The sequence below is a fragment of the Triturus cristatus genome, chromosome 10, assembly GCF_964204655.1.
Source record: "Triturus cristatus chromosome 10, aTriCri1.1, whole genome shotgun sequence".
Taxonomy (NCBI): domain Eukaryota; kingdom Metazoa; phylum Chordata; class Amphibia; order Caudata; family Salamandridae; genus Triturus; species Triturus cristatus.
The window spans coordinates 1,160,783,251-1,160,809,977 of record NC_140593.1 but is presented as its reverse complement, the minus strand read 5'-3'; the positions used below and the strand labels follow the sequence as shown (position 1 = coordinate 1,160,809,977).

The window sequence follows — 26,727 nt, the reverse complement described above, 5'->3', positions numbered from 1 at the left end:
CGCCTACCGGTATGATTTTAGCTGGGCCACCAAAAGCAATGTAATTGGGATGAGCAGCCACCACCTTTCATGCAGCTGCTTAGCAAACAAAAAAAAGAACATTACTGACCTTGACACTGGAAGTTTTTTCTAGGGTGTGGAGTTTATTTTTCTTTTTTCTGTCTGGGAATACCAGGCTTTTCATTGCAGTCCGGAACAGAAAATAAGTACCTCAGAACATGTGCTCCAACAGGCAGCATGTCCATTGCGGCATTGATGTAAGGTTTCTGCTAGTGAAGCTGGCAGGGCTCCACTGTTGGAAATAGGATGGTCCACCTGACTCTAAATAGAGTGGGCAGACCACCAGAGTGACAGACAGTGTACTCCAGCATGTTTGTGTCAGTGTATCCTGTGTGCCAAACTCTAAACAAGGCTAATCATTTTTACACAGCTTGATAATAATTTGTGACGCTTGTGTTGATTCCAGAAGATTTGCTTTATTTATTTTATTGGATCATTTATACAGTGTGAACCAATCCTCAACGCGCGGTATGAAGCAAAAAGGTACATAGCCAACAGGTGCAGCTTCAGAGACATGCAAACTGTGGACAATAAATGTGTACAATTACTGAAAGGATCAGAAACATAGCAAACATTCTACAAAGTAGAAAGGCATATTTCAGTCATCTTTCAGAATAGTAATTCACCAGCTTTCTACAGACTAATTTACTCAGATGTAGGAGCTGCCCTTAAATTTTGACTATGAGTCCTGTACCAGATGGATGGCAGTGATGGGCTTCAACCATCTACGGGTTGATGAACATCAAGGTGGCTTCCCTGGTCAGCTCATCCTAATCAATTGTCTTCCAGATGCATTTGGTTCTGTTCTTAGGGATGCAGACCTGGTTCTTCTTCTGGTTCTCAGCATTGCCACCTTTGTACTCCTCAACTATGCATGTCTTTGGTTCCGATGAACAGGGTTGAGAATAACATGTCACAATCTGTTGAAGTTAATAAAACAATAAACTGATCACCCAACAAGCACAAAAATAGCCACCAGCAGTGTTAAGGTTTCAAAATGTACTTTATAGGCAAGGTGATAAAGATACTTCAAACAAGGCAGCATCAAAATTGATTTTAAGAGGAATAGTCAAGAATAATATTTCTGTCTGGTCCAAAATTTAAAAAATTGTGCCCCAACTCTACTAAATGAGGTGATCCAAAGGGCTCATAATGTCATGGAGCAGTATTCTTTACTGCACGTGGCCCCAAATCATGGAATTAGGACATGGCCTCTTAAAAAAGTAGCTAATTAAGTTCAATAACTGAGGAATGTGAGAACCGCTGTCGGACTCCAAAAACTTTTAGAAGGTTTTATAGATTTTATGGACTCACTTGACCTACCACCAACTTTTCAAAATCTCATACTATGTTGAGAGGCCAGCGGAAGGCTGCCAGGTTTAAGTTTTTTTGCACAGAGGCAGAACTAACAAAAGTGTCAACCTTTCCATACCTGGGGGTGCTGTTCGATGATAGAGGGGCTTAATCTGTGCAAAGAATGAACGCAAAGAACGTTCTGGCAAGGGCTGCCGGGGCAACCCTGGAGTTTGCATAAAGGCTGGGCTCTAAGCCAATTCTCGCCTTGCTTAAGGTGGAAAGAGAAAAGTGCATTTTTATGTATGGGTCTGATGTCTGGTGTTACAAAGTTGTGAGAGACATCCAGGGGGCAGAAAATACATTTATGCACAAACTCCTTGCTGCTCCCCCCTCTACCCTGGCGTACATACTACATGAGGAATTGGGTGTGGGGTATATCTCAGACCTGATTGCTGTTGCCCCGCTGCTGCGCTGGTTGAGAATCTAGGCTTGTCCCACCCACACTTTAAATCAGCTTGTCATCATGGACTGCATCACACATGAGGGGGCCCCATGTTTCCCCTGGCTAAATTATATTAGGGAGCAAATTAAATGGATGGGTTCCCCCGACCTGTATGCTAATCCTAGGCCCCTAGGCCCGGCAGCCATTAGAGACATCAAACAACAGTTTCTGGCCAAAAGGCAGGGGGTCAGGGAAGGTAACAAGCTAACCAAGCCCACTGTGAGAAGGTTTATCCCACTAAGCCTGAGCCTACTTGTAGAGCCATACTTGTTGTATCATCACTTTTTGTTAACCAGATTTTTAATTGAATCAGGTTCCCTGGTTACTAGTCGTTCCCAAAGGCTACACAAAATCTGAAGCATCAAAGCCTTGCTTTTGTGACAATTTTTCTGAGCAGGACGCTCTACATTTCATCTTTTTTTTGCGATTTTTATGTTTCCGTACGCAAAAAGTTTAAACTACCCATGCTAAGAAATTGTCAGTTTGTTTAAGTAAGGCCTGCACTACTTTATGTTCAAATGCGTTCTTCTCCTATGGTTTGCTTTGGGGTCGCAAGCTTTTTAACGGGGGAAATCAGACACAGGAAGAGGTTGTTTTTGCAGTAGTCAGGCTGTATCTGTAAACTGTGTTTTGGGAACCACATGCCTCACCCTGTGACCGTTCTATTAACTCCTTAGTCTATCCACTGAGTTAATTCTTTATTATGCATGCGCTTTATTTGTCACATTTTATGTTACCATAATGCTCAGTGACGACTTTAATAAAACGTGTTTGTTTGTACTGCTGGTTTTCAATCAATAGACATGCGTGTTTTTTTTTTACCTGCATATTTGCAATTTTTTCAATTATTGTATTTTTTATCAAATGTTTGCTTCTATGGTCTTTTGTGGCCGAATAAAGTATTTTTGTCTCTCTGTCAATAACTGACAAATGTGATTTACAGTTTTAGCTCCTACATCATGTAATTCAGGTTAAAGTGTTTGGTGTTCATTTAGACCTAAGAATAAATGGTAAAACAGGTAAAACACTTCACAACCAATTTTGCTAGAATAATTCCATTCTCTCAAGTGTTTGCCTGGACAGTTGTCCCACTTGATTTACATCTTGATAAATGTCAGTGTAGAACACTTAGAAATTATATTAACACACCCAGTGGATGCAAAGATCTTTTTTGCATGTTAACCACCATTTTTAGTCATGGGGTAAATGAGTCACAAATAGCTGCATGTACATCCCGTCATCAATGTTATTTCATCCACAATGTTTTTGCACCCACAATTTAATCCTAAATGTAAATTATGGACAAGGAGGCACACCAGGAAGGTTTTTTTGATTATTACACAGATGTCTGTTTAAAGTGATCAACTTGAGCTTTCTATGCAGATTGAGATATTTCAGGAGTACTATTCATACAAGTATAACACGTTGCTTTCTACAACTTTAAGCTGCCTCAGATATTACTGTGAGATTTTATAAAAGCCAGATACATTCAGCTCATTATAGGAATAATCCAGAGCCAGAATCCAGCAGTGAATACAGAATTAATAATTCTCATAGAAAAATTGTTCTTGTCAAGTGCAGAGAACAACATTATTGATAATCAAATAATGGTGGAAAAGAGATTTGCATTTGATTCAGAATATCATTCACTGATTAGCTCTCCGTCCAGGTGCTTCTGTTCCCCTCCACCTTCCTCTTGCACCACCTTTTTTGCCCCATGCCCCCCCCGACCAGACCATCTTTTTTCTATATATTTGGCTGGCTCAATGGAACCCATGCCCGGAAGCACACTCACTTTACAGTTACATCCTTTGAAGTAGGCTCCCTCGACGCCCCGGATTTGCTTGGGAGTCAGCTCACTCCACTTTGAGATATAGCTGCAGCTGCTCACTGTGAGGTTCCCATTGTCATTGGAAGCTGGTCAGAGAGAGTGGAGAATGAGAAAGCTTCCATTAGCATCCATTACAGTAAACAGTTTCTTCAAAGGAATACATTCCAGGTGGGACTATATCAGTTAGGACTTTTTGAATGGAAATTCCCTATGAATTGCTTCCACTTATTAGCACAGGGCTCCATCACTAGATGTTTACAGTTGACTATAAAACAGTTGTGGAGCACAATCCAGTCTCTTAATCACCCTAAGGGCTTATTTAGAGTTTGGTAGAGAGGACATTCCACCACCACGGCGACTGAGTACCCTCTCTGCCAAACTGAAGATTCACCCGTTAGTTACAGACGGGCAGACTAGCTACCCGCAACCTCCCTCCCTGAGCTATAAAATACAGTCACGCTCCCCATAATTTCACATTACCCACTGTAGTTTCCTCAAAACTTTAAGCAGCCAAGATTTTTAGGGGAAACAGAAGGAGGTCTACTGTCATTTTGCAGATGGTGGCCTGCAAAGTCCTTAAAGGATCCCAAAGTGGTTCCCTGGACCTCCGTCTATTCCTTCTAAAGCAGCCTCCCAAACAGGACTCCTTCACTTTTTCGCATCAGTTACACCCTTTGGAGTTTGTAACTTTTCAATGGTTTGCAAATGGAATTACGGTTACAAATCAGGGTCCAAATTGCTATTTGTAGGCGACACCAAAAATACGCTCTTCTAAATGTCGATTCAGAAACAATTTCTAAAACCAAAGAGCAGTTCAGAAAAATGAAATGAATCTCTAAATTAGTTTAATAAATAAGAAAAAAATGTAACTGTCGCAAACACTTACATTCTGCGATAAGCAGGGTTCCCGACTGCTAAACAATTAGTCCATCTTACTGTTGGTCCACAAATGTTATTATGAACCTAAGTATTACGCAAGCATGCCTAAATAAATCCATGTACGTAGTGGAGTTTATTTGCAGTAGCTAGCAGTACTTGATGTCTTCTCTTCAAAATTACTCCATGTGTCACTGTTATAATACAGACGGGATGGGAAATAGGAGTGTGGGATATAATTGTCCTCCACTTAAACTTCATGTTCTTTCCAAGAAGCCCTTACTCCTTGAAATTCAATGTAACCTTGTATTTGTAACTTTTGGGTGGGAAAATTCTATCTAAACCAAATTGTCATTATAAAGCTGATTATAGCTCAAAAGAGGTGGTGCAATTAAATAAATCATACCCTTATAGACATTTTGGAACAAGAATTACATTATTGCTGAAAACAGGTAAAGTTCATGCCAAAAGACACACTGTTCATATTGGATAAAATACATTCACATCTCTTGTTGGCTCTCCCTGACAGCTCACATTTAAAATGACTGGCAACACAATGCCTAACATAAGAGGGAGGAAACACTGGGGGTTTTCAGGCACAACATTTTTGAGGGAACTGATTCTGTAGTTCCTTCCTAATTAAAAACTAAGAGAAGACAATCTGTGCATGTGGCCTGAACCAAATCATTGTCAGAGAATTATATTCCACATGTATTGTAGTGGGCTGAACTGGCAGAGCAAATAATGACTTTGAAAGAGATGAGAGAGCTGTACATAGCTGAGGAAGGAAGTCTCAATGTTAGATTGTGAACGCTTGAAACACTGTGAAATTGTTAATGCCATGATGGGTGTATCAGAGAATGAAGTGTTAACCTCTGCTGAAATACTGTAACTGGGATGCCTGGGAATTGTATTGAGAATGGCTAGGCCTCACTACTAATGACTGACTGGTTCCTTAGTTAAACCACCACCCTGGGCTCCATGAAAGGCGAATATTTGCCCAGGACTTGTGGCACCACATTTCTGCTGATGCACAGGGCTTGACTAAAGAGGATTAAGGTATTGCCAGAGATGTTTGAGTGTCAGTGCGGAACTTTCCTTCGGTAGCAGGTAGGTGCAATATGTCCTAAGAATGAGCAGGATATCCTCCAATGAAGAATTCCATTGACTCATTTGGAACTGGAACTGGAATTTTGAATTTGTTTTGAAAGCAGAGTTGTGGGAACTCGCTTACAACTGTGAATGGTTAAATAGAGTCTAAAATATGAGTCCTTCAATATAAGAACGAAAGCAGTGCTACAGACCTTGTGAAATGTGAGGTTTCATTTAGGCCCCTTAATCAAATATCAAACTTTGTGGAGCCTTTTTAAGAGGCAGCTCTCCATCCTTAACAAATATTACCATTAGAAAATGTTTTATTTTTAAACTTTTTATGGGACCAATCACCAACTTCTCCCTGACCCTAATCAGTAGAGGGTCAGTCACAGTGAGTCGTTCAAAAACAAATATTCTTCATTTCCTATCTGATAACACTAAGTAACTTTTTTCCTATGCGTTTCTTTGTGGAGTTTTTTCCCTTTCCTTATACATTATGGTCCCTCCATCCTATTCTCTTTATTTTTGTGACGTTTTTCGTATTAATTGTGTATCTTTTTAACTAATGTGGTTTAGGTCTCTTAGATTCTATATTTCTTAATGGAATTAACATTAAGGGAATTGTTGCAGAATTACCGGTTGCTACAAATGTATTTTTTAGGAAGACTTGCTTTTTCTTCCAACCTACCAAAGGTGAGTCAGGGGTTCCTCAGAGAAACCAGTTTGTGTTTGTGGGTTGAAATGTTTGTGCTTGTAGAATTGTACTCACAGCACAAATCAAGATTTCAGACTATAGCCCCACCCCCTAGTTTAACATTCTAATTTCATATGTATTCTCAAATACTCAACTATGGGCCTGATTTGGTTGTCGGTGGATAGCCTCTAACCAGCGGTCGGAGGCTCTCAGTTCGGCCTCTTGAGTTTTCCCTCTGACAGACGTATTTTGATCACGGTGGTCGGATGAAAAACTGCAAGGGTATTCCGCTCCTCTTCTGACAGGCTCGCTGAATCCTTTGGAAGAGAAGCGAAATGGCAATCCCTACAATGATGGCGTGCCAGGCTCGGCTCCGCCGCCGGGATTAAGATGTCGGTTTCCGACTGCCAATCCATGTCGGACTTTCCGACATGGATTGGCTGTCGGTAAGGGACTTTGAGGGCTCCCTAGTAGGGCCCCATTGCCCCCTGGCCCTCCGCATATGGACCCACTCAACATCCCTGCACTGTGTGGCAAGCACTGTTAGATGCCTGCCACATGGTGCAGGGATGTTTACAAACTTGCATTTTCCGATAGGAGCACGTGCTGCGGGCGGTTTCGGCCCGCCGCACAAGCTCCCATAGGAAAATGGAAGTTTGCGACTGCATCATGGGTGGTCGTATCCTAATTAGGGTGTCGGAATCGCTGACCTATAGTCGGGTGGATCTTTCCCCACAACAGTGTCCACCCGACATCATAATGAGGTCCAATGTGTCTGGGTATACTTTGGGTGTACCCCCTACCAAGCAGTCTTCCTTTCTGCTGGAGTGCTGCAGAGTACCACAAGCAGGCTTGAACATTTCAAAAACATTTGGTCTTGTTGAGACCAGTCAGCAGTAGCCATGCCCGAGAATATTTTGTATGTCTAGTGATTCCTTGTGGACTTGAAGGACAAGCTAGAGCATGCTGCAGTCTCATCAAGCACTGAAAATTCAATAGCACCTTTCCCTATACCATAGAAAAGGTTTCCAAGCTCCCTTACGGTGGAGGGACAAATTGTAAGATTCTGTGTATGATGCACTTAAATGATTGCTTATCCAAAAATAGCCTTTTTTATGAATTTAGGGATTTGTGAATTTCGGAGTGCATATGCAGAATTTAAAAGCACAGATTAGATCTTTTGTATTTTTTGCATCCCAGGGAAGACATGGCTTGGCAGTTCAGGCTGGACTGTTCCCATGAGACACAGGGTCAAGACTGATTTGCATATGGCTATGTGTGAACTGGGGTGGTGAAGTGAGCTAAAGAATGACGATGGATTCAACCCAGATCTGTGACTGGGGGTGAGTGTCTGAAAAGTTTCAGTGCTCCGTCCATCATCTCCTTGTGTTTGCTTTTTTGAATGTATTACAATACCTGCCATTGGAAGGGAGCCAGTGACTGAGATATGGTTAGTTTACTATGTACATTTCTATGATTTTGCTGACTTAATCTTCTCAAGTTCTAATATTTGCCTCTATTTCACTAAGGAGTTCAGGCTCCGGATGGTGGTTAAATACATTTATTTAGCTGCATCACAGTTATCTCCACTCTTTGTAACAAAAAGCAGGAGTTATCTGAAATAATGATAATTTGGATGCAACTCATAAACTGCATGCCCCCTAGAGTAGAGAATTGTATTGTAGCTAAGATCGCTTGTGTCTTTAATTCCTGTTTTTGAAGTAGATACATTAGGTGGAATTCAGTCCAGTAATAACACCTGTTTTATGTGTTTTGAAACGTTAGTAAGCATATAGTTTATTATTGGCACTGACACACCTCTTTGATGTTGGATGACTAGTGAGAGTGTATGTGTGCGGTCAGGGGTGTACAAGATGGGTCCAGAGGTTTCAGAATGGCTATCTGTGGAACAGAGCGATTGAGTAGTTGCAGGAATTCATAAGGCCACTTCTAAAAAATGGCTTGAAGCTAAATTCTTCAGAACCACACCAGCGATGCCTGACCTGTGATCAAGTACTCCTCGTTATACCCATTGGGATTGTGAGTGTATTCGCAGGAGGTTCCGCTCATTGTTCTGATGAACGTCACTGACTTCAATCCCTGATGGCCTTTCAGTACCTGGTATGAGAAGTGAATTTCAATGTGAGAGATATATGCACATCAACTTTATCCATTAACACATTATTTACATACAAAAAGTCATAAATGTCTCTTGCCCAATCTTGATTCTCCATGTTTGATGACTGAGACATATGAAGTGTGCCAGTGATTTCAAGCTGAGGGCAAAAGTGAGTAATACAGACAGCAACACTTACTCTTTACCTTGGACAACTGAAACATTTTAGGTATATTATTTCATAAACCCTTGCCCTGACTACAGAGGCTTAACATTCATCCACTACCATCTCCAAAAGTGTATCCCCAAATAGTCAAACTTCCAAAATGCCCTCCATAAATCTTCTGTCTTCATTGTTAAATTCATTTCTGCCATCCAAAGCCTGCTGTTCACTTCTTTTAATTGTTAGTTGTATTATCTACAAGAAGTAATATTCATTTGATATTATCACTACCTTGCCCACGTCTTATAAACCCTGATTCAGCAAGGTGAACAGACATTTGTATAAGTCTTTTCGCGATGCAAGAACCCTTGTGAAAAACATGCCATTCATGTTAGGCATAGAGATTGCCGTATAAAGGCTACATTTTGTGGGGTCTTTTCGTAATTTTGGGATGACCTAGATTATTGCTTTAGGGTACAAAAAGGTAACCATGGGGTTAATATTAAAGTTAAATAGCTAGTCTAATGTAAGGAGCAGGGACATTGCAAAGTTTTTATCAAAAGCCATTGACATAATCTGTCAGATACTTGGTTTTGTTTAATTTGAGTTTCTTATTAACTCAAATGACCTCTTCCTTCTAATTCATAACATTAAATCTGTCAATATATTCCTTAATTTGTTTAGTAATATTAGACCCTACTAAATTTTAATTAGAGACTTTCTTTAATTTCTTTGTATTTCCTACTAACCTCATCCCATTTAATTTCTCTTTTCCAACTATTTTAGTCTGGATTTAACCATCATGGGTTTATTGGCTATGAGATTGCCTGATTCCCTTTCATAGAAACTTTGCTTGAACCCCGGAAATATTAGTTATTTCTTGTCTACGATTATGATGTGTTAAAGGGTTTGTACTTTCTGCAGGCCTTCTGGTATTGGTCTGCTTTTTAGCTTTCCAGCTTCAGTTCTATATCTTTTTTAGCAATAATCGCATTCTATTGAGGTGTAAATAAGCTTCAATAAGAAGATCCCTGATTACTACATGCAACGTATCCCAGTGAATGCCGTCATATATTTCATCAGGGCTGTTTTCCATCAGATAACATGACGTAATTTCCTATTTCTGAATTTATCATTGAATCTTTCAGAATATCTTAGTTCATTTCCATGAGAATAGGAGATGCTGCTCTATATCCAGTGTTATTTTACAATTATCTATATTTTCCACTTCTTCTTTGGGTGTGTCACTTATGAATACACAGTCCCACAAAAGTATGTCTTGGGGAGGGCAAAGGTAATGTATATTCTGATTAATTTCTATTTGCAACCTTCAATGTGTCTAGAAGACACAGAAAATGCAGGGAAAAGATACAAGACCCATCCGTTTTTCAGAGGGTGTAGTCCTTGAAGCGATAAGCTAATATGTTGAGCTCTCCCTCTATGAATAGACTTCATTTCAAAATGTTGTGGATTTCGGGAATATCTTGGGGGCATATAGGGAGCTGATACTGAATTATTTAGAGCCATATCTGAACATCGCTGATAGAAAGGTCTTCGGTGTATCTTCTTACACTTTGGGAACAACTTCTGGGATATTTCTGCTCCTTGGTTTGTTGACATATCTGAAGCAATCTATGACGTGGGCTACCCATCTTTTTGAGCCTTCCCAGTTTTATTGTATCTGACTCTCTTGAAGCAGCAATACTCTCCTTCTGTCTCCTGTTGCAGTTTAGTTATCTGTCTTTTCTTAATTTGGGTTCTAAGGGTTAGAAAATTACTATGAACCAGCTCAATGATATTGGCCAGGATTTGAGCGCTCTGTACTGGGAAATTCCCTAACAATGCCATATTGATTTTCTCATCACTTCTGAAATGGTCTTGGCTTTTGCCAATCATCCAACAAACCCCAGCCTTCCTTGAATATAAGTAATTAACAATCTATCTCACCTAAACACTTAAGAGTTTAAGAACTTTCTTTCATTGTGTAGTTATCCCATCCTAGTTTGTAAATGTAAACTCCTGCAACAATAAGTGTTTCTGGAGACAGAAACTTCGAATGTGCTCTGAGCATCTTCCTATAATCCCAACCAGCCATAAAATAGCCTCTGCCCAAGCCAGTCCTTTCAACCATCATTTCTGGTTCTGATCCATTTTCCCATGTACATATTCCAGCTATCAACTTTTCTTGATCTTCTGCAGATTATGATTAGGCTTTTCTTGCTTATTTACCCTGGCTCACTGAAACCGTTCAAATGTTGTGGAGTCTTCAGCTGCACAATGTATATTTTTTGCTGAGCATCCATTTATTATTTTCTTTTGTGACATATTCTTATTTAGTTCTGTGTACATATTGACCCACAGGCTCTCATCATACGGCAGTAGTGCTTTAGAGACTTCATGTCCCTTTTCTACCCCTCCCAAATAAGCAAAAGTTTCAAATTGATTGTCCAGGAATACAGATGACAAATCCTGATATAATTAAATTGTTCTGGCCTTTTATGTGACTTTGACATCCATTCTCAATTTCCCAGTGACAGCTTGAGTTGAAATGGGCAAATGCGATGATCACCTCTAGTCAAGGACATGTCTGGTGCATTTTGCAACAGCTGCAGTAGCTTCAGCATGTATTATACAACATTATCATCTTCTGCACCAACTGATATTCCTTGAATGTAGCTGGTATTTTGTTTTGATATCTTTTTGAAGTCTTTCTTATTTTTCAGGCGGTTTTAGTTTTCCCCTTTTAATTTTAGTAGTTTGGACCAGATTTGATCCTGCTCAACCTGACCTTTCATCTACTGACTTTCCAGGATGACCAACTGTTCTATTTCTGCAACAGACCTTTTACATGCCATATTTGAAACCTAAAAGTATGGGGCCTATATTTTGATTCATTTAAGGACACCCTCCATTTTGCTTCTGATGACTGGATATTCATCCTTCGCTGGGAGCAGTGGGCCACATGTATGAAAATAGCATTTTGAGATTTCTTTGGTAATCGCAAAATGCGATGTAACAAAACAGACAGGAAACGTCAATTCCCTAATTGCGATTTCTTAACAATTGCAAACGCAATTAGGGAATCGCTATTTGTAATTGCGACTCCATTCATTGCTATGGGCCTCAAGGCCCATAGCTGTAAATGGTCTTCCATTAACTAAATTGCGATAACCCTGAAGCTTCCCTAAAAAAAGGTACACATGTATGGCACACTCATGCCCTATTGGCATGTGTGCGCCACACATCATTTTGAAAAATGCATTTTTTTTCCCAAAATTGCACCTTCGAATTGAAATCACAGTTCGCATTAAGAAAAGGCTTCTTACATATGCATTACCAAATCACAAATTGCGATTCCCTATTTGTATTCGCTATTTAGGTAATCACTAAAAATTACCTTTCATACATTCGGAAAGGCCATTTTACATTCACAAGTGGCCACATTACGCAATTTGCACCGTTTGCAAAAGCAAACTACTTTGATACATGTGGCCCAGGGTCACTTAAGAGGCTGTGACATGCATTGCATCAATGTGTTGCAACAATTTTCTCTTGAACATGTTATTGTCAGCATGTCTTTTACATGTGACATTCTGTTGCCTTTGTCCTTGCACCTTCATGCCCTATTTGTTTTGTGACAGAGGTATGAGCAGCTTATGTAAAAAGTTTCTAGTATTATGAGAAAAATACAAGTAAGTCACAGAGTTCTGATGTATATGTAAGTCCTTTATTCATTTTTCACCAGTGGATATAGAACTGGAAATCGTCAAAGGCATAATGATGTTAGCGCAATGTAAGCTAGCTGCACATGTTTTATCTTACACAAGTACATTAGCAAGGCAAATGTGTAATGTAAGGACTTGTAAAGGGGGGATAGACAAGCTAGGAAATTGTGGTGATCAAAATCTGATACCAGGTTAATAATGCTGAATCGTCAATTTAAAGTTGGCATGGCTTGAGTATATTTTTAAATCCCAGATGATATTTCTCCAGTTATCATGCTGATTAAAAGGCTGGGTCAGACACACACAGTATAATGTCAGATTTAATGTAAATGGGGTTGTGGGCTGTGGATACACCCCCAGTAAACAGTCCCCTGTATAGAGACAAACTAGATCAATAAGTAGTAAATACACTGTAAGGAGTGCTGATTTCAGTCAGTGTAAAATTCGTAGAGAAGGAAGTTGAGCTCTTCCAAGCGATATGGAGTGTGGATTCTGGTCCATCTTTTGTTAGAAATCATTTTTGTCACTTACAATACTTGCACTGAAGAGTGGGTACAGCAAGTTTGATTTATGTACCCACCTCTTCTGTGTATATGTTGTGAAAATGTAATAAAGAATTATGACACAGAGTTCCTAATGGAGTAATGTGTCAAAACCACAGTTCATGTGACCAGATCTCATATAAGGCATTATGCATGAGAATCTGTGACAATCCCATCTCCTTTCCCTCTTGGTAAACTATTGTCTCTCAGTCTCCTGTGGTGAGGGGCCCTGAATGGATTTCTGGTTGCCGTGTGCTCTATCAGACTAGAGGCTTTGACAGGCTCTTTGTATTGCAGACCTTTCAAACTACAAGGCATGGTTGTGACCTTCAAATGCAGTCAACTTCCCGGAGCTGTGGGTTTGACATCCACATCCACCAGCAATGTGGATTATTACAGTTGTCTTCCTACAATGATCAATATTTCTAAAACCTTCTTGGACTCTCCCAAAAATTTGAGGTCTCCACCAACACTCCATGACTTTGGGTATCTCACCTCTGATTTTGACTGCCATTCATTATCAAAATTCTCCAATAGGATTACTCCTCTACCTGGAATGTTTTATTTGTTTATGTAATAGTTTTGGTATGATAGTACTAAGCATCAAAGAGTGACAAAGCTCTGTACAATGAAATTTGATAAGACATAAAATATTGTGCGTAGTTGGAGATCTGAGGGAGAGATGCATACAAATGTAGAGCAGCCGATAACAGAGAATTGAGGAGAAATTTAGATGACTAACAAAGCTGGAGATTCATAAAAAATAATAGAATGAGGGCTATGTGTACAATTGTATACAGCAGTCTTATGGCTGAAGGATATCTATGATAAAAAATCATTTACATTCTGTTGCACATTTAGTAGAAAGAGTTTGGGTATCAGGAAGGAAGAAAAACATAAAGGTGTTACAAACAATAATAGTAATGATAAGGTACATAATACATGTGTCTTTCAGTATCATATAGCAGGAGAGTATGCTCTGGGTACTCAAACAGTCATCTAGTTCATCAGCAACTCTATGGGTCTATGGGTAAGGTGTTAGTCTGCCAAGTGACGTGATGTTGTCTCAGGTGAGTCACAACTACCACTTCACAAGCAGTGACCCTTTGCCTTGGCTTTGAAGAGTGACTGGTTAATTCAGATGCTCAAGTGATACTGATGGCATCTGCTTCATTGCTGTTGTGCCTCAGGAGATGGCCTCTGGAGTACCGTGGTGCAGTCCCCCATGCGAGCTGCCTTCACCATCGCCACTGACGCATGTGGCATGCTCTAGTGTCTGATGCGCTGAGTACCACTGCACCTTTACGCTTCACTTGATGAGCTTAGTGGTTTGTTTCCCCCTATTTCAGGCTGTCACCTACCTCATGTGTTTTCTACTTCGGCATTGTCATTGTCCTTCAGAGTTGCCTTGTAAATTGCGCTCACTAGACTTAAGGTTTCAGGCTGCACCAGTGATGCTGCAGGCGATGGACTCTCAAGATGGTGCCTTGCCAGAATTAATTGACTGCATTTTTCCAATGGCTAATATCTTTACATTTTTCTAGGGTCAGCACTGTAACCTGCTTCATTTATGGGATATGTGAACACCCCATCAGGCTGATGCCATTAGCCATAACCCTAAACCTTTTAGGGGCTGAAGTGAATGAATGTAGACCTGTTCCTAACTACAAGCTCCTGCAGACCACACACTATGTGTGGATTTTTTTAGTGTTTGCTTATCCTTTTTAGAGCACTGTAAACGTTCATACTTTCTTGCACATGTATGATACTTTTTTTTTAATCATTAGCTGCACATCTTCTTTTCTATAATTCCTATTATGGTTGAAATCCAATCTGTTAATGGCTGATGGTGCGAGGAACAGAATGTGAGCTAATGAAGGGTGGAATGTGGTGATGAGCCCTAATAGGTTGTGCTTCTGAAGGGGTCTGCAGACCTCAGTCTTGGAAGGGCAGGGCAAGTTGGGGGACCCCAACCATGACACAGTAGTCTTTCTTGACAGCATGTTTTCTGTCTGGCATAATGATGGCAAAAACTTGATAGAGTAGGAACATTCTGGCTGTGTCTACTACAATGGTAGTGAAAATTCCTGCCATTAGATGGCCATCCCTTATGTTTGATAATGCTGATAAAATGTCATTAAATAACACAAGAAACTCTCGGGTCCGAGCAATGGACTACCGGTTGTCCCAATAAGAGAAAGCGGAGAAAACTGTGCTGTGGGAAGGGGTGGGGGTGTCCCTTTTAAGGACGGTTTCCCTCACACACCAAAGATGTCATGCCTAATCATGGGGATACCTCCTCGCGTCGCGAACCTACAACTCCCTCGCTGCAAGGGAGGAGCTCAGGGTTGTACGCCATATCGCGCCTAGTGCCAGGACCCCTGATCCTCTCCATCCAGGAATGAGGCAATGTGTAGTTCGCTACACCAGCATGGAACTGGATGCTTTTAATAAGCGCAATAAGTCATTTTAGTAAGTTTGTGCTTGCTTAAATCCATCAAACCTCCCAGAGAGGGCCAAAGTACTTTGCTCCACCTGTAGGTTTGTACTGGAGGCCCAAGACTGGGTACGGTCGAACTTGGTACAAACTGTGACTAGTAATATTCAGACTCAAAGTATGAGGAAAATGATAAGGTTCACTTGGCCCTCATTAATGCACGCTTTCTCCCAAAGCACAAATATGAAATAGCAGATTTTCTGGATAACTATCATCTTGATCTCGTATTTATTACGGAAACTTTGGCCGACCCTTCAGTGGGCCCAGACTTTGGTATTCCCACTCCTGCTGGCTTCTCTGTACACAGATGTGATAGACCAAGGAAAAGAGGGGGAGGTTTGGCTCTAATATTCTGAAATACCTTAATGGTAAAGATAGATATGGTCCCCTCTATGGTATGTGAGGCACTCAATTTTAACATTATGCTTTCCAATCATCAATCTTTTAAGGGGATCCTTCTTTACAACCCACCGGGCCCCAGGGAGACTTCTTATCACTGGTGGGAAACCTACTGGAACCCGCCGCTTCTGATTCAAGCTTTACCATTTTAGGGGACTTTATTTTTCATCTGGAAGCCACTGAGGACAAGGACTCTATATCCCTTACCGCTGAGCTAGATTTCTATAGGACTCTATCAAAGAATCAGCAGCCCTACCCATTCGGCCAGTCACACGCTTGATGGCCTATTCACGAATAATAAGCAGATCTTGGTAAAGGAGATCCTTCCTCTGACATAGTCTGATCACCATGCTGTACGATTTGATATCTGTATTCGGCATCCCACTTCCCCAAGCACTAGGTCAGACTCCCCTAAACAGTTTAAGGTTTGGAGTTGTATAGACCAGGCTCTTCTTAAACAGCATCTATCTAATACACAGCCAGAAGCTGTTCTAGATCCAGAACTGGCCACTATTAACTATATGGACTGGCTCCAAAATGCCTTTGCTAAACTAGTTCTGTATAAAACGGTTTCCAAAAACAGGAGTACTCCCTCAGCCCCCTGGTTCTCTAAGGGTTTGAGGCTGGAGAAAGAACGGTGCAGGAAATAAGAGAGGCGCTGGCGCCTAGAATATGACAGCCAGGAGAAATCTGCCTACAAGTTGGCACTGGCTAACTATAAACGCCTCTTGCTAAAAGAAAAAAGTAACTACTATACAAGTGAAATAGAAACGCAACAAGATTCCACCAAACACCTGTTTCGGGTGGTGTCTAAATTGGCAGCGCCATCAGGCAGCCATGCAAATGTTGCATCCCAAGCATTTTGTGATTTGTTAGCCCTCAGTTTCCAGAATAAGGTGGGGCAAATCTACTCGAACTTTAATGCCTCGGTCGAGGTTACGAGTCAGCAGGATTTAAACAACGGGGGGCTATACAGCTTTGCCTTCAGGGAATTTGGCCAGTTTCCGCGGAACAGATAACCGATCTGGTGAGCAGGGTTAAATGGGGATCTACGTTTGTCTCCCCTCGGTTCTGAAACTGATTTCAGACTGTTTAGGTACTAACTTGGCAAATTTTTTCAACTCTATGTTTAGCGCAGGAATCTATCCCTCACAATGGAAAAAGGCTTCTATCCTCCCACTGTTAAAAAAGCTAATTTTGACCCGGGGATACTAACAATTATCAACCAGTTTCGCGTCACCCTTTGCCTGCTAAACTTGCCAAAAAAATTATGAATGATCAATTGGCCCAACACATTTATGAGAATAAGCTGTTGGATGAAACACCGTTTGGCTTTAGGAAAGGCCATAGTACAGAAACAGCACTCATCAAAGCTACTGATGAGATTAGGTTTGTGTTAGACAAAGCAGGTGTAGCCATACTTGTGCTACTGGACTTATCAGCAGCATTTGACATGGTTGATCATGCTTTGCTGATCAACTGATCAACTGTGTCTCTGCACTAGGCATTGGGAATAAGGCAAAAACCCCCTTACCCTGGGCGATTTCAATTCTTCCGTTTTTTCACTTTCACACGGAGTCCCACAGGGATCCTCGATAAGTCCGATGCTGTTCAACATTAACGTCACAGACTTAGCATGTGTGATCAAATCTTTTGGATTAGCGCTCACATCATATGCAGATGACACCCAATTAGTGCTCAACGTTCATACAAAAGGGGAAACCGTATCGGCTATCTTCCATGATGACATGTTGGTCATCAGTACTTGGATGTCAAGACATTGCCTTAAATTAAATTCATCCAAGACAGAGGTAATGGTCTTTGGAAATGTATCTCCTGGGTGGTCTTCGGGCTGGTGGACGGATACATTGGGATCACTCACAATCCCGGTCACTAAAGCCAAGAACCTGCGTGTCATTCGTGACGATAAGCTGTGATGCCCTCAGCCTTTTATGTCCTAAAAAGGGTGAAGTAACTGCTTCTGTTTTTCCCGGTCGGTGTCAGGAGAAAGTTAATATCTGCTTTGGTTATGTCCAAAGTTGTTTACTGTAACAGCCTTTTGATCAATGCACAGGAAATGGTTCTTAGTAAGCTGCAGTTGGTGCAGAATGCGGCTACTAGGATACTGTCGGGCACTCTGAAATTTAAGTCTATCTCTAATGCAGTGAGACAGCTTCACTGGCAACCTATAAGAAGCAGAACAAAATTCAAAGCACTTTGCATTCCATATAAGGCCATTCATTATGGTCTTTTAGGCCGGAAGTTTTGAAGAATTCATTTAAGTTTTACACTCCCATTAGATCCCTGCGCTCAGCAGGTGCTAACCTTCTTGTCGTCCCAAGAACCCACAGATCCAAATGGGGTGACAGAAGTTTCGTAGTTGCCTGTGGAACTCTCTTCCCTCACAATTAAAGCGAGTCCTACTCTATTGTCATTCAGAAAACAAATAAAAACGTGGCTCTTCAATCAATCGTTTTTTTTCATCCAGGCCTTACCTTCTGTAGCACTAAGCGCCAAGACACCTATGGGTATTTGAGCGCTTTATTATTTTTTGTAACATACCATAACATAATTCAGACCCTTATTCTTTTTCAAAGCAGATTTTTTTTTAAATGTCAACATAGTGTTCTTTGTGCTGCAATATAAGATATCAAATGGAGGACTGGTCTGAAAAGATTCATGAAGTGATGACATTAGAATCTATATGAACTTTGAGAACTAACAGGTACATAATCTTTTTTAGACTATACACATATCTACAATTAAATATTTTGTATATATTGATTATGATTCTATATCAAGATTTGTCTTGGAACTTAAAGGAGCAAGCCGGGAGTATTCTTAAAGTCCCTACCAACCCTTGCCTCCCTTAAACAGTTGGAGACTTTGGACCTGATTTAGATTTCGGTGGACAGGTTACTCCATCGCAATGGTGATGGATGTACCATCTGGTGAAATATCCCACAATATCCTATGAGATTTATATTTCAGCAGATGGGATATCTGTCACTGTTGTGACGAAGTCACCTGTCTGCCTAAATCTAAATCAGGCCTTTAGTGTAGCCAAGGGCTGGAGTAGCCCCCCTTCCAAGACATAAAGGAAAATGTATAACCTTCAGATTTGGTGGGGATGTAACTGAAGGGATTTCGACATGAGAAAAGTATTTTCCCACAGAGACTAAATGTGGAATTGCACAGGGGGCTTGTTTCTATGCTTTGACGAATGCTCCCCATGGAGTTGTCACATCACTTTCACAGTAAGATGCTTGCAAATCCATGTCTGGCACAGTTTTTGCAGACAAACGACTGTGACTGTGTGTGAAACATATAAAAATTAGTGCTCAACGTTCATAAAAACGGGGAAACCGTATCGGCTATCTTCCATGATGACATGTTGGTCATCAGTACCTGGATGTCAAGACATTGCCTTAAATTAAATTCATCCAAGACAGAGGTAATGGTCTTTGGAAATGTATCTCCTGGGTGGTCTTCGGGCTGGCGGACGGATAAATTGGGATCACTCACAATCCCGGTCACTAAAGCCAAGAACCTGCATGTCATTCGTGACGATAAGCAGTGATGCCCTCAGCCTTTTATGTCCTAAAAAGGGTGAAGAAACTGCTTCCGTTTTTCCCGGTCGGTGTCAGGAGAAAGTTAATATCTGCTTTGGTTATGTCCAAAGTTGTTCACTGTAACAGCCTTTTGATCAATGCACAGGAAATGGTTCTTAGTAAGCTGCAGTTGGTGCAGAATGCGGCTACTAGGATACTGTCGGGCACTCTGAAATTTAAGTCTATCTCTAATGCAGTGAGACAGCTTCACTGGCAACCTATAAGAAGCAGAACAAAATTCAAAGCACTTTGCATTCCATATAAGGCCATTCATTATGGTCTTTTAGGCAGGAAGTTTTGAAGAATTCATTTAAGTTTTACACTCCCATTAGATCCCTGCGCTCAGCAGGTGCTAACCTTCTTGTCGTCCCAAGAACCCACAGATCCAAATGGGGTGACAGAAGTTTCGTAGTTGCCTGTGGAACTCTCTTCCCTCACAATTAAAGTGAGTCCTACTCTATTGTCATTCAGAAAACAAATAAAAACGTGGCTCTTCAATCAATCGTTTTTTTTCATCCAGGCCTTACCTTCTGTAGCACTAAGCGCCAAGACACCTATGGGTATTTGAGCGCTTTATTATTTTTTGTAACATACCATAACATAATTCAGACCCTTATTCTTTTTCAAAGCAGATTTTTTTTTAAATGTCAACATAGTGTTCTTTTGTGCTGCAATATAAGATATCAAATGGAGGACTGGTCTGAAAAGATTCATGAAGTGATGACATTAGAATCTATATGAACTTTGAGAACTAACAGGTACATAATCTTTTTTAGACTATACACATATCTACAATTAAATATTTTGTATATATTGATTATGATTCTATATCAAGATTTATCTTGGAACTTTAGGAGCAAGCCGGGAGTATTCTCAAAGTCCCTACCAACCCTTGCCTCCCTTAAACAGTTGGAGACTTTGGACCTGATTTAGATTTCGGTGGACAGGTTACTCCATCGCAATGGTGATGGATGTACCATCTGGTGAAATATCCCACAATATCCTATGAGATTTATATTTCAGCAGATGGGATATCTGTCACTGTTGTGACGAAGTCACCTGTCTGCCTAAATCTAAATCAGGCCTTTAGTGTAGCCAAGGGCTGGGGTAGCCCCCCTTCCAAGACATAAAGGAAAATGTATAACCTTCAGATTTGGTGGGGATGTAACTGAAGGGATTTCTACATGAGAAAAGTATTTTCCCACAGAGACTAAATGTGGAATTGTACAGGGGGCTTGTTTCTGTGCTTTGACGAATGCTCCCCATGGAGTTGTCACATCACTTTCACAGTAAGATGCTTGTAAATCCATGTCTGGCACAGTTTTTGCAGACAAACGACTGTGACTGTGTGTGAAACATATAAAAATTAGTTTAGATCCATATATATTTCATGAGCAGGGCCTTCTGTAATTGAGCAATAACAATGCTTTATAGGCCCATTTGTTTTGTTAACACTGGTGTCAATGTTATATGATTGCTAAATCTGTATGGCTTGATTTTTACATCTTAATCATCCCAAGAGGAATTCTAAGTCATAAGATGGAACATGTGATACAGGGATAGTAGGTCTGTTACATTGCATCAGAAAGATATTGCTTCCACTACATTGAGGTAATTACTGCATGGCATGGTGAGCCCAGGTAAGTAAAGATGGAGGTATAAACGGTATTCAAATAATTATTTTTACGGGGGCGTGGCTTGCAGCCAAGCAAGATGGCCGCAACCTAGTTGGGCTCTGGGGACGAGATCGACTCCCCTAACATCCGCAATCCATCCGTGCTGTGATCCGACCCCAAAAGTCCCGGAACGGACAGCGGACATATAGCGACGCCGCCTGATCCGACTCCCGGATCCCTCGGACGCCTGGGACGGAATCGGCGAGGCCCGGAGATTTGCGGCCTACCTCGGCGCGTACGACCGGGGCCTCGAGTGGCAAGGTGACCCCGGGCGGAGCGCGACCGGGCCGGACCGGCCCTGAGGCGACGGCGGAGGTTTGGCGACTACTGGCGGAACCGACGACAGCGCGACCGGATGGAGCCGGGGCAGCATTGAGGCGAGTGATCCGGAGAGGGCTGCACAACCGTGCCTGAAGACCCCGATCGGCCCACACCGAGAGACCTGATTGAGGCTTCGGGGCTGAGGCGCGAACTCCACTGCTCATCCCGGAGGCCTGGGACACGCTTCTGCGGGCTGCTGCCTGGCGCCGGTGAGGCTCCCCCGAGCACCCACTACTAGCAGGGACCGGTGGGGTGAACCGAGAACTGTGGCCCTGCCCTGAGCCGGACTCCGCTGCGGTGAGAAGCCGCCCCTGCTGATCCGTGCCACCCCCAGGGGAACGACCTGGGACGGAGAACGTTCCCCGGGCTGCCTGAGGGGTTCGTGGCCTGACCGGGGCGCCCTGCTGCACCGACTCTCCATTGCTCTGCGGGAGTGGAGTTTGGAGGCATCACCCATCAGCGCCATGAGCGGGAAAGGAACCAAGGGGCACCAGCAGGGCAAGCTGGGTAAATTCGCCTACACCAAAGACTCCGCAGTGCCAGACCGCAGCGGCCGCGCCGAGAAGATGGCGGCGACCAACGACGCACCAAAGGTAACACTGGAAGACATTATGGCGGCCTTAACGCAGGTACAATCCACGGTGGGGTCGATTTCTACGGACGTGTCCCTGCTTCGCGCGGACTTCCAGAATATGTCCGCCAGGGTTGAGGAGGTGGAGCAGGTAACGGAGACCCTAGCGAAAGACTCGAGCTACCTCTTGCAGAGGGTGTCTCAGTTAGAGTCGGAGAACAAACGTATGGCGGCCCGGCTGGACGACCAGGAAGGACGCTCCCGCCGCAATAACATGCGCATTACCGGGATTCCCGAAAGTGAGGGACACCCAGCCATGGACCTCTATGTTGAAGAATTGATCAAATCCAAGTTACAACCCCGGGGCCTCTCGGCATTTTTCTCGGTGGAGCGAGCCCATAGAGTACCAGGTGGGCGACCGAAGGTGGGGGCGCCTCCGAGGCCCGTCCTGGCCCACCTGTTCAATTTTCGGGACAGGGACGCCATTCTGCAAGCGGCGCGGGGGGCACCGCCCATCCGTCTCCAGAACTCCACGGTGTCCTTCTTCCCAGACTATGCGGCGGCGGTGGCGGCGCAGCGACGGAGCTTCGTGGAGGTCAAGAAGAAGCTAAGGGCCCGAGAACTGCCATATGCAATGCTCTTCTTTAACACACCAGAGGAGGCTCATGACTGGTTGGAGGGGTGGCACCAAGCTAGTAACGCAGGGCGCTTCAACCGGGGGACAAGGCGCCCCGGGAGTGCGGAAGATCCTACTGGACACGACCGGCGAACGGAAGAGGTTGAGGAGGAACCTACCGGATGACATAGTGGCTTGTATTATCCCCGAAATGTAGTTCGAGACTGACCTACGGGGACCGCTGATGATGTATTGGCCTCATATCAGCTGTTTTGGGACATGAACGATGGGACCTGGGGATAGGGGATGTCCTGGTCTCCCTCGGACTCCACGCTCCTAAAAGCGCAAGTACTGGTTGGGGTTAAAGGGATTGAGCACTCTGCTGAGTTGGGGTGGCGGGCAGTTCTGAGTCCGTGTGGCAGGGAGGCAGGGAGGGGGGTGGGGGGTTGGGGAACGTTTTATGGTTTTGTTTTTCTGTTTTGGTTATATAGGACACGGACCTCAGACTTACACCACGCACATACTCAATACACGACCCGGGTCGCAGTACGCGTTATCCGCATCATGCTTTGTCGCTTCTCCCAACCGCCGTGAAGTAAGGCTTGCTGAGTGATGTATCCCCTGACACCAATTTGACCCCGGTGCGGCCCCTCTCTCTACTCACATGGAATGTTCGGGGATTGGGAGATAAAATCAAACGGGGCCTGGTCCTGCACAGTATCAAACGGTGTGCCCTGGCACTGGTCTTACTCCAAGAGACCCACCTCACTGGCACTGCTACTAGAGCGCTGGACAGATGGGGATATAAGATGGTGGTGCATTCTGACTTCACCTCTGGGTCCCGGGGGGTTGGCATATTGATGCGCAAACAGTCCCACTTAATCGTGCTTAGTGTAAATACGGACGGAGCCGGGCGTTTCACCGCCGCGCACCTTCAATGGGAAGGGCGGCCCTACAACGTAGTGTCGGTCTATATCCCACCCGGGTTACATGCTGAGGCGCTCCCGGCGCTTAGTGAATTTCTACTTGCGCTACCAGAGGGAGAGGTGTTAATTGGGGGTGACTTTAATGCAGTGATGAATGACCACACTGACCGGTCTCTGCCTCGAGTGAGGGGCGGGGGAATGACCCGCCTTGCGGGCTTCACGGCGGCGCTCGGGTTCACAGATCTCTGGCGATTGTATCACCCGGGGAAGCGATCCTACACGTACCACTCCGGGGTACACGATAGTCTAACCCGTATCGATCACTTTCTGGGCTCCCCCGGTTGCCTTCGCAATATTGAAAGTATTGACATCAGACCCAGGGGCATCTCTGATCATTCCCCGATCCTCTTGCAATACAATAGCTATCACCTGATGCGCCGCCGCGTATATCCGATACGCCCCGGCTACATGCCACTGCCGAAAATTAGTAAATCCATCACACAGGCAACAAAACTCTACTTCCATGAAAACGCCGCTTCGGTCGACTCCCCCACGATTCTTTGGGAGGCGTACAAAATGGTGGTGTGGGGCCAGGCAATGGCCGCCATCACAGGTTATAAGCGCACGCAGACATCTGAGTTGCAGTCGCTGGAGCTTGCGCTCCGGACTGCGGAGGCTCTCCAGGCCGAAACCCCCTCCCGTGAAACCTCGCATGACCTGCGAGTGACTCAGGTGAAACACAGGGAACACCTAGCAGAGCGTGTCAGACAGCAACTAGAGGCCTCGAGGCACACAGTCTACGACGTAGGCGATAAAACCGGAAGGCTACTTGCGTGGCTGGACAGATGCGACAGCGGAGCCCGGTGGATTGTGCAGCTTGACACTGCCGAGGGGTCGAAAACGTCAGACCCAAGAGAAATAGTGCACACCCTGGCGATGCACTTTCGAGAAGTGTACTCCTCCAATTCCTCCATGTCGGTGGAGATGGCATTGACATATATCAAAGACTTGCAGATGCCCAAGCTCTCCCCTGAGGCTAGAGAGACCCTGGAGGCCGAGCTCACGGTAGAGGAGCTACAGGTGGCTATTAACGCGTTGCAGCCCGGTAAGGCGCTGGGTCCCAACAGCATCCCGATTGAGCTGTATCAACGGCTGCCCGAGATGCTGGCCCCACACTTGCTGAATATGTACACGCACGGCCTGGAGGCGGGGGAGCTCCCCGCGGACCAGCGAACGGCCACTATCGTGGTAATACCGAAGCCAAGTAAGCCGGCGGATCAATGTGTCTCCTATCGTCCCATTTCGCTGATCAATGCAGAGGTCAAGCTCCTTGCGAAACTGTTGGCCCTCCGACTCACGCCTCATTTGGCTGACATAGTGCACCCGGACCAGTCGGGCTTTATGCCTGGGAGAAGTACCTCCCACAATTTGAGGTGCTTACATGGTGTGCTGGCCCGAGTGGAACGACTGCAGGAACCGGCTGTCATTCTCTCCCTTGATGCCCGCATGGCATTCGATATGGTGGAATGGCCCTTTCTCTTCGCGGTGTTGTCACATCTGGGGTTTGGGCCGAAGTTCTGTGCCTGGATCCGACTCCTCTACACCAAGCCGCTGGCCCATGTCGCGGCCAACGGGCATATGTCGGAGGATTTCCCCCTGGGGCGGGGTACGCGTCAGGGCTGCCCTCTCTCGCCGCTGCTTTTCGCCCTAGTGCTTTAGCCGCTCGCGACTTGGATACGGTGGGAGTCCATGATGCGGGGCCTTCGCTGGTCTGCGGACTGGGAAGACCGCGTCTCCCTCTACGCGGATGACATACTGCTTTACTTGTCTTCCCCTAGGCGTTCCATCCTAACATTGCTTAACATCTGCGAGGTATTCGGCCGGGCATCTGGCTATACGATAAACTGGTCGAAGTCAGTCCTCCTGGTGCTACGGGGCCCCCCTCCTCGACTGTCGGAGGGATGCCAGATAGAAGTGGTGGAGGGGTCGTTCAAATACCTGGGGGTGCACGTTACACTGGATCAGTTTGAATTTTTCAGGCACAACTTGAGCCCTCAATTGGACCGCCTCAAGCGTGATGTGCAGCACTGGGGAGCGTTGCCCTTGACCCTGGTGGGGAGGGCAGCGCTCTTCAAAATGATGGCCCTGCCGCGGTTTCCTTATGTGCTAGAGAATACTCCATATCCGGTGCCGCCGACCTACTTCCGCGCGGTAGCAGCGCAGGTCTCCAACCTACTCTGGGGCAACAAACCGGCGCGCATAGCACAAGCAAAATTAGTCCGTGGGTGGTACGATGGGGGAATTGCGCTCCCGGATATCCAGCTCTATTATTGGGTGGCGCAGCTCAAGGTGATCAACCAGTGGCTCCATGCGCCTCAGTCGGACCCTGCGTTTAAGGCGGATAGGGATGTACTGGGTGAAAGGGGTATGCTAACCCCTCTATATGATGCCCGGCTGGCCCCGCAGCTGATCGGCCCTCTGAGACAGACTGTATCTATCTGGCATGCGGCGCAGGCCAGGTTGGGTTGGCGGGGAGTCCTGATGCAGCTTACACCTCTCTGGGATACCAAACGGCTGGGTCGTCTGAGGGACAGCAAGGGCTTCGACGCTTGGGACACCATCGGAATCTCGGTGATAGGCGACGTGTGGCTGACGCTGGGGAACATGACGGCCAAAAGGAACATAGCCCAAAAATGGGCAGCGGTGGAGACACCGTTGCTATCAATATGGAAGAGAGAGATGGATAGGGCCATGTTTGCTGAGCGCTCCGATCAATATGGAAGAGAGAGATGGATAGGGCCATGTTTGCTGAGCGCTCCGTATTTATCCGGCGGGGATGTCCTCGAAAGTGGGTCAGAGTATGGGGAGCGTGGAACAAGTATAGGGGTAACATATGTGATCCACCACCTCTTTCAGATGAGGACTCCTCTGACTCGGATGGCTAGGAAGGGGGTGGAAGGGAGGGGGGACGGCAATGTTTGTCTCAAAGCGTTCGACTTGGGACTACTTGAAGAAATTATGACTCTGCGTGGTGATTTGTCCAATGAACTGTACACATGGTCTGATTCCTTGTCCTTTGGTTGTATTTGTTTTGAAAACAATAAAATTTCTTTAAAAAAAAAAAAAATATTTTTACGATGTAGTAATAGTTATGTAGTGAATGAAATAGTATTGCTGGTCGATATTATCAGATTCGTTATACAACTGGAT

At 44.2% G+C, this 26,727-nt stretch overlaps 1 protein-coding gene across 1 annotated transcript in view; it reads right to left on the bottom strand.

Annotated features, from left to right (window-relative positions):
* Positions 1-451: 451 nt before the first annotated feature.
* The window catches only part of LOC146796829 (metalloproteinase inhibitor 1-like), a 44,970-nt gene continuing 18,694 nt past the window's right edge, over positions 452-26,727 (bottom strand). Inside the window, exons 4-6 of the mRNA XM_085629571.1 lie at positions 8,358-8,472; positions 3,654-3,775; positions 452-980 (exon numbers count right to left, since the gene is read on the bottom strand). Coding sequence (XP_085485697.1) covers positions 831-980; positions 3,654-3,775; positions 8,358-8,472 — 387 coding nt within the window. The 3' untranslated portion in view covers positions 452-830. The remainder of the gene's footprint in view (positions 981-3,653; positions 3,776-8,357; positions 8,473-26,727) is intronic.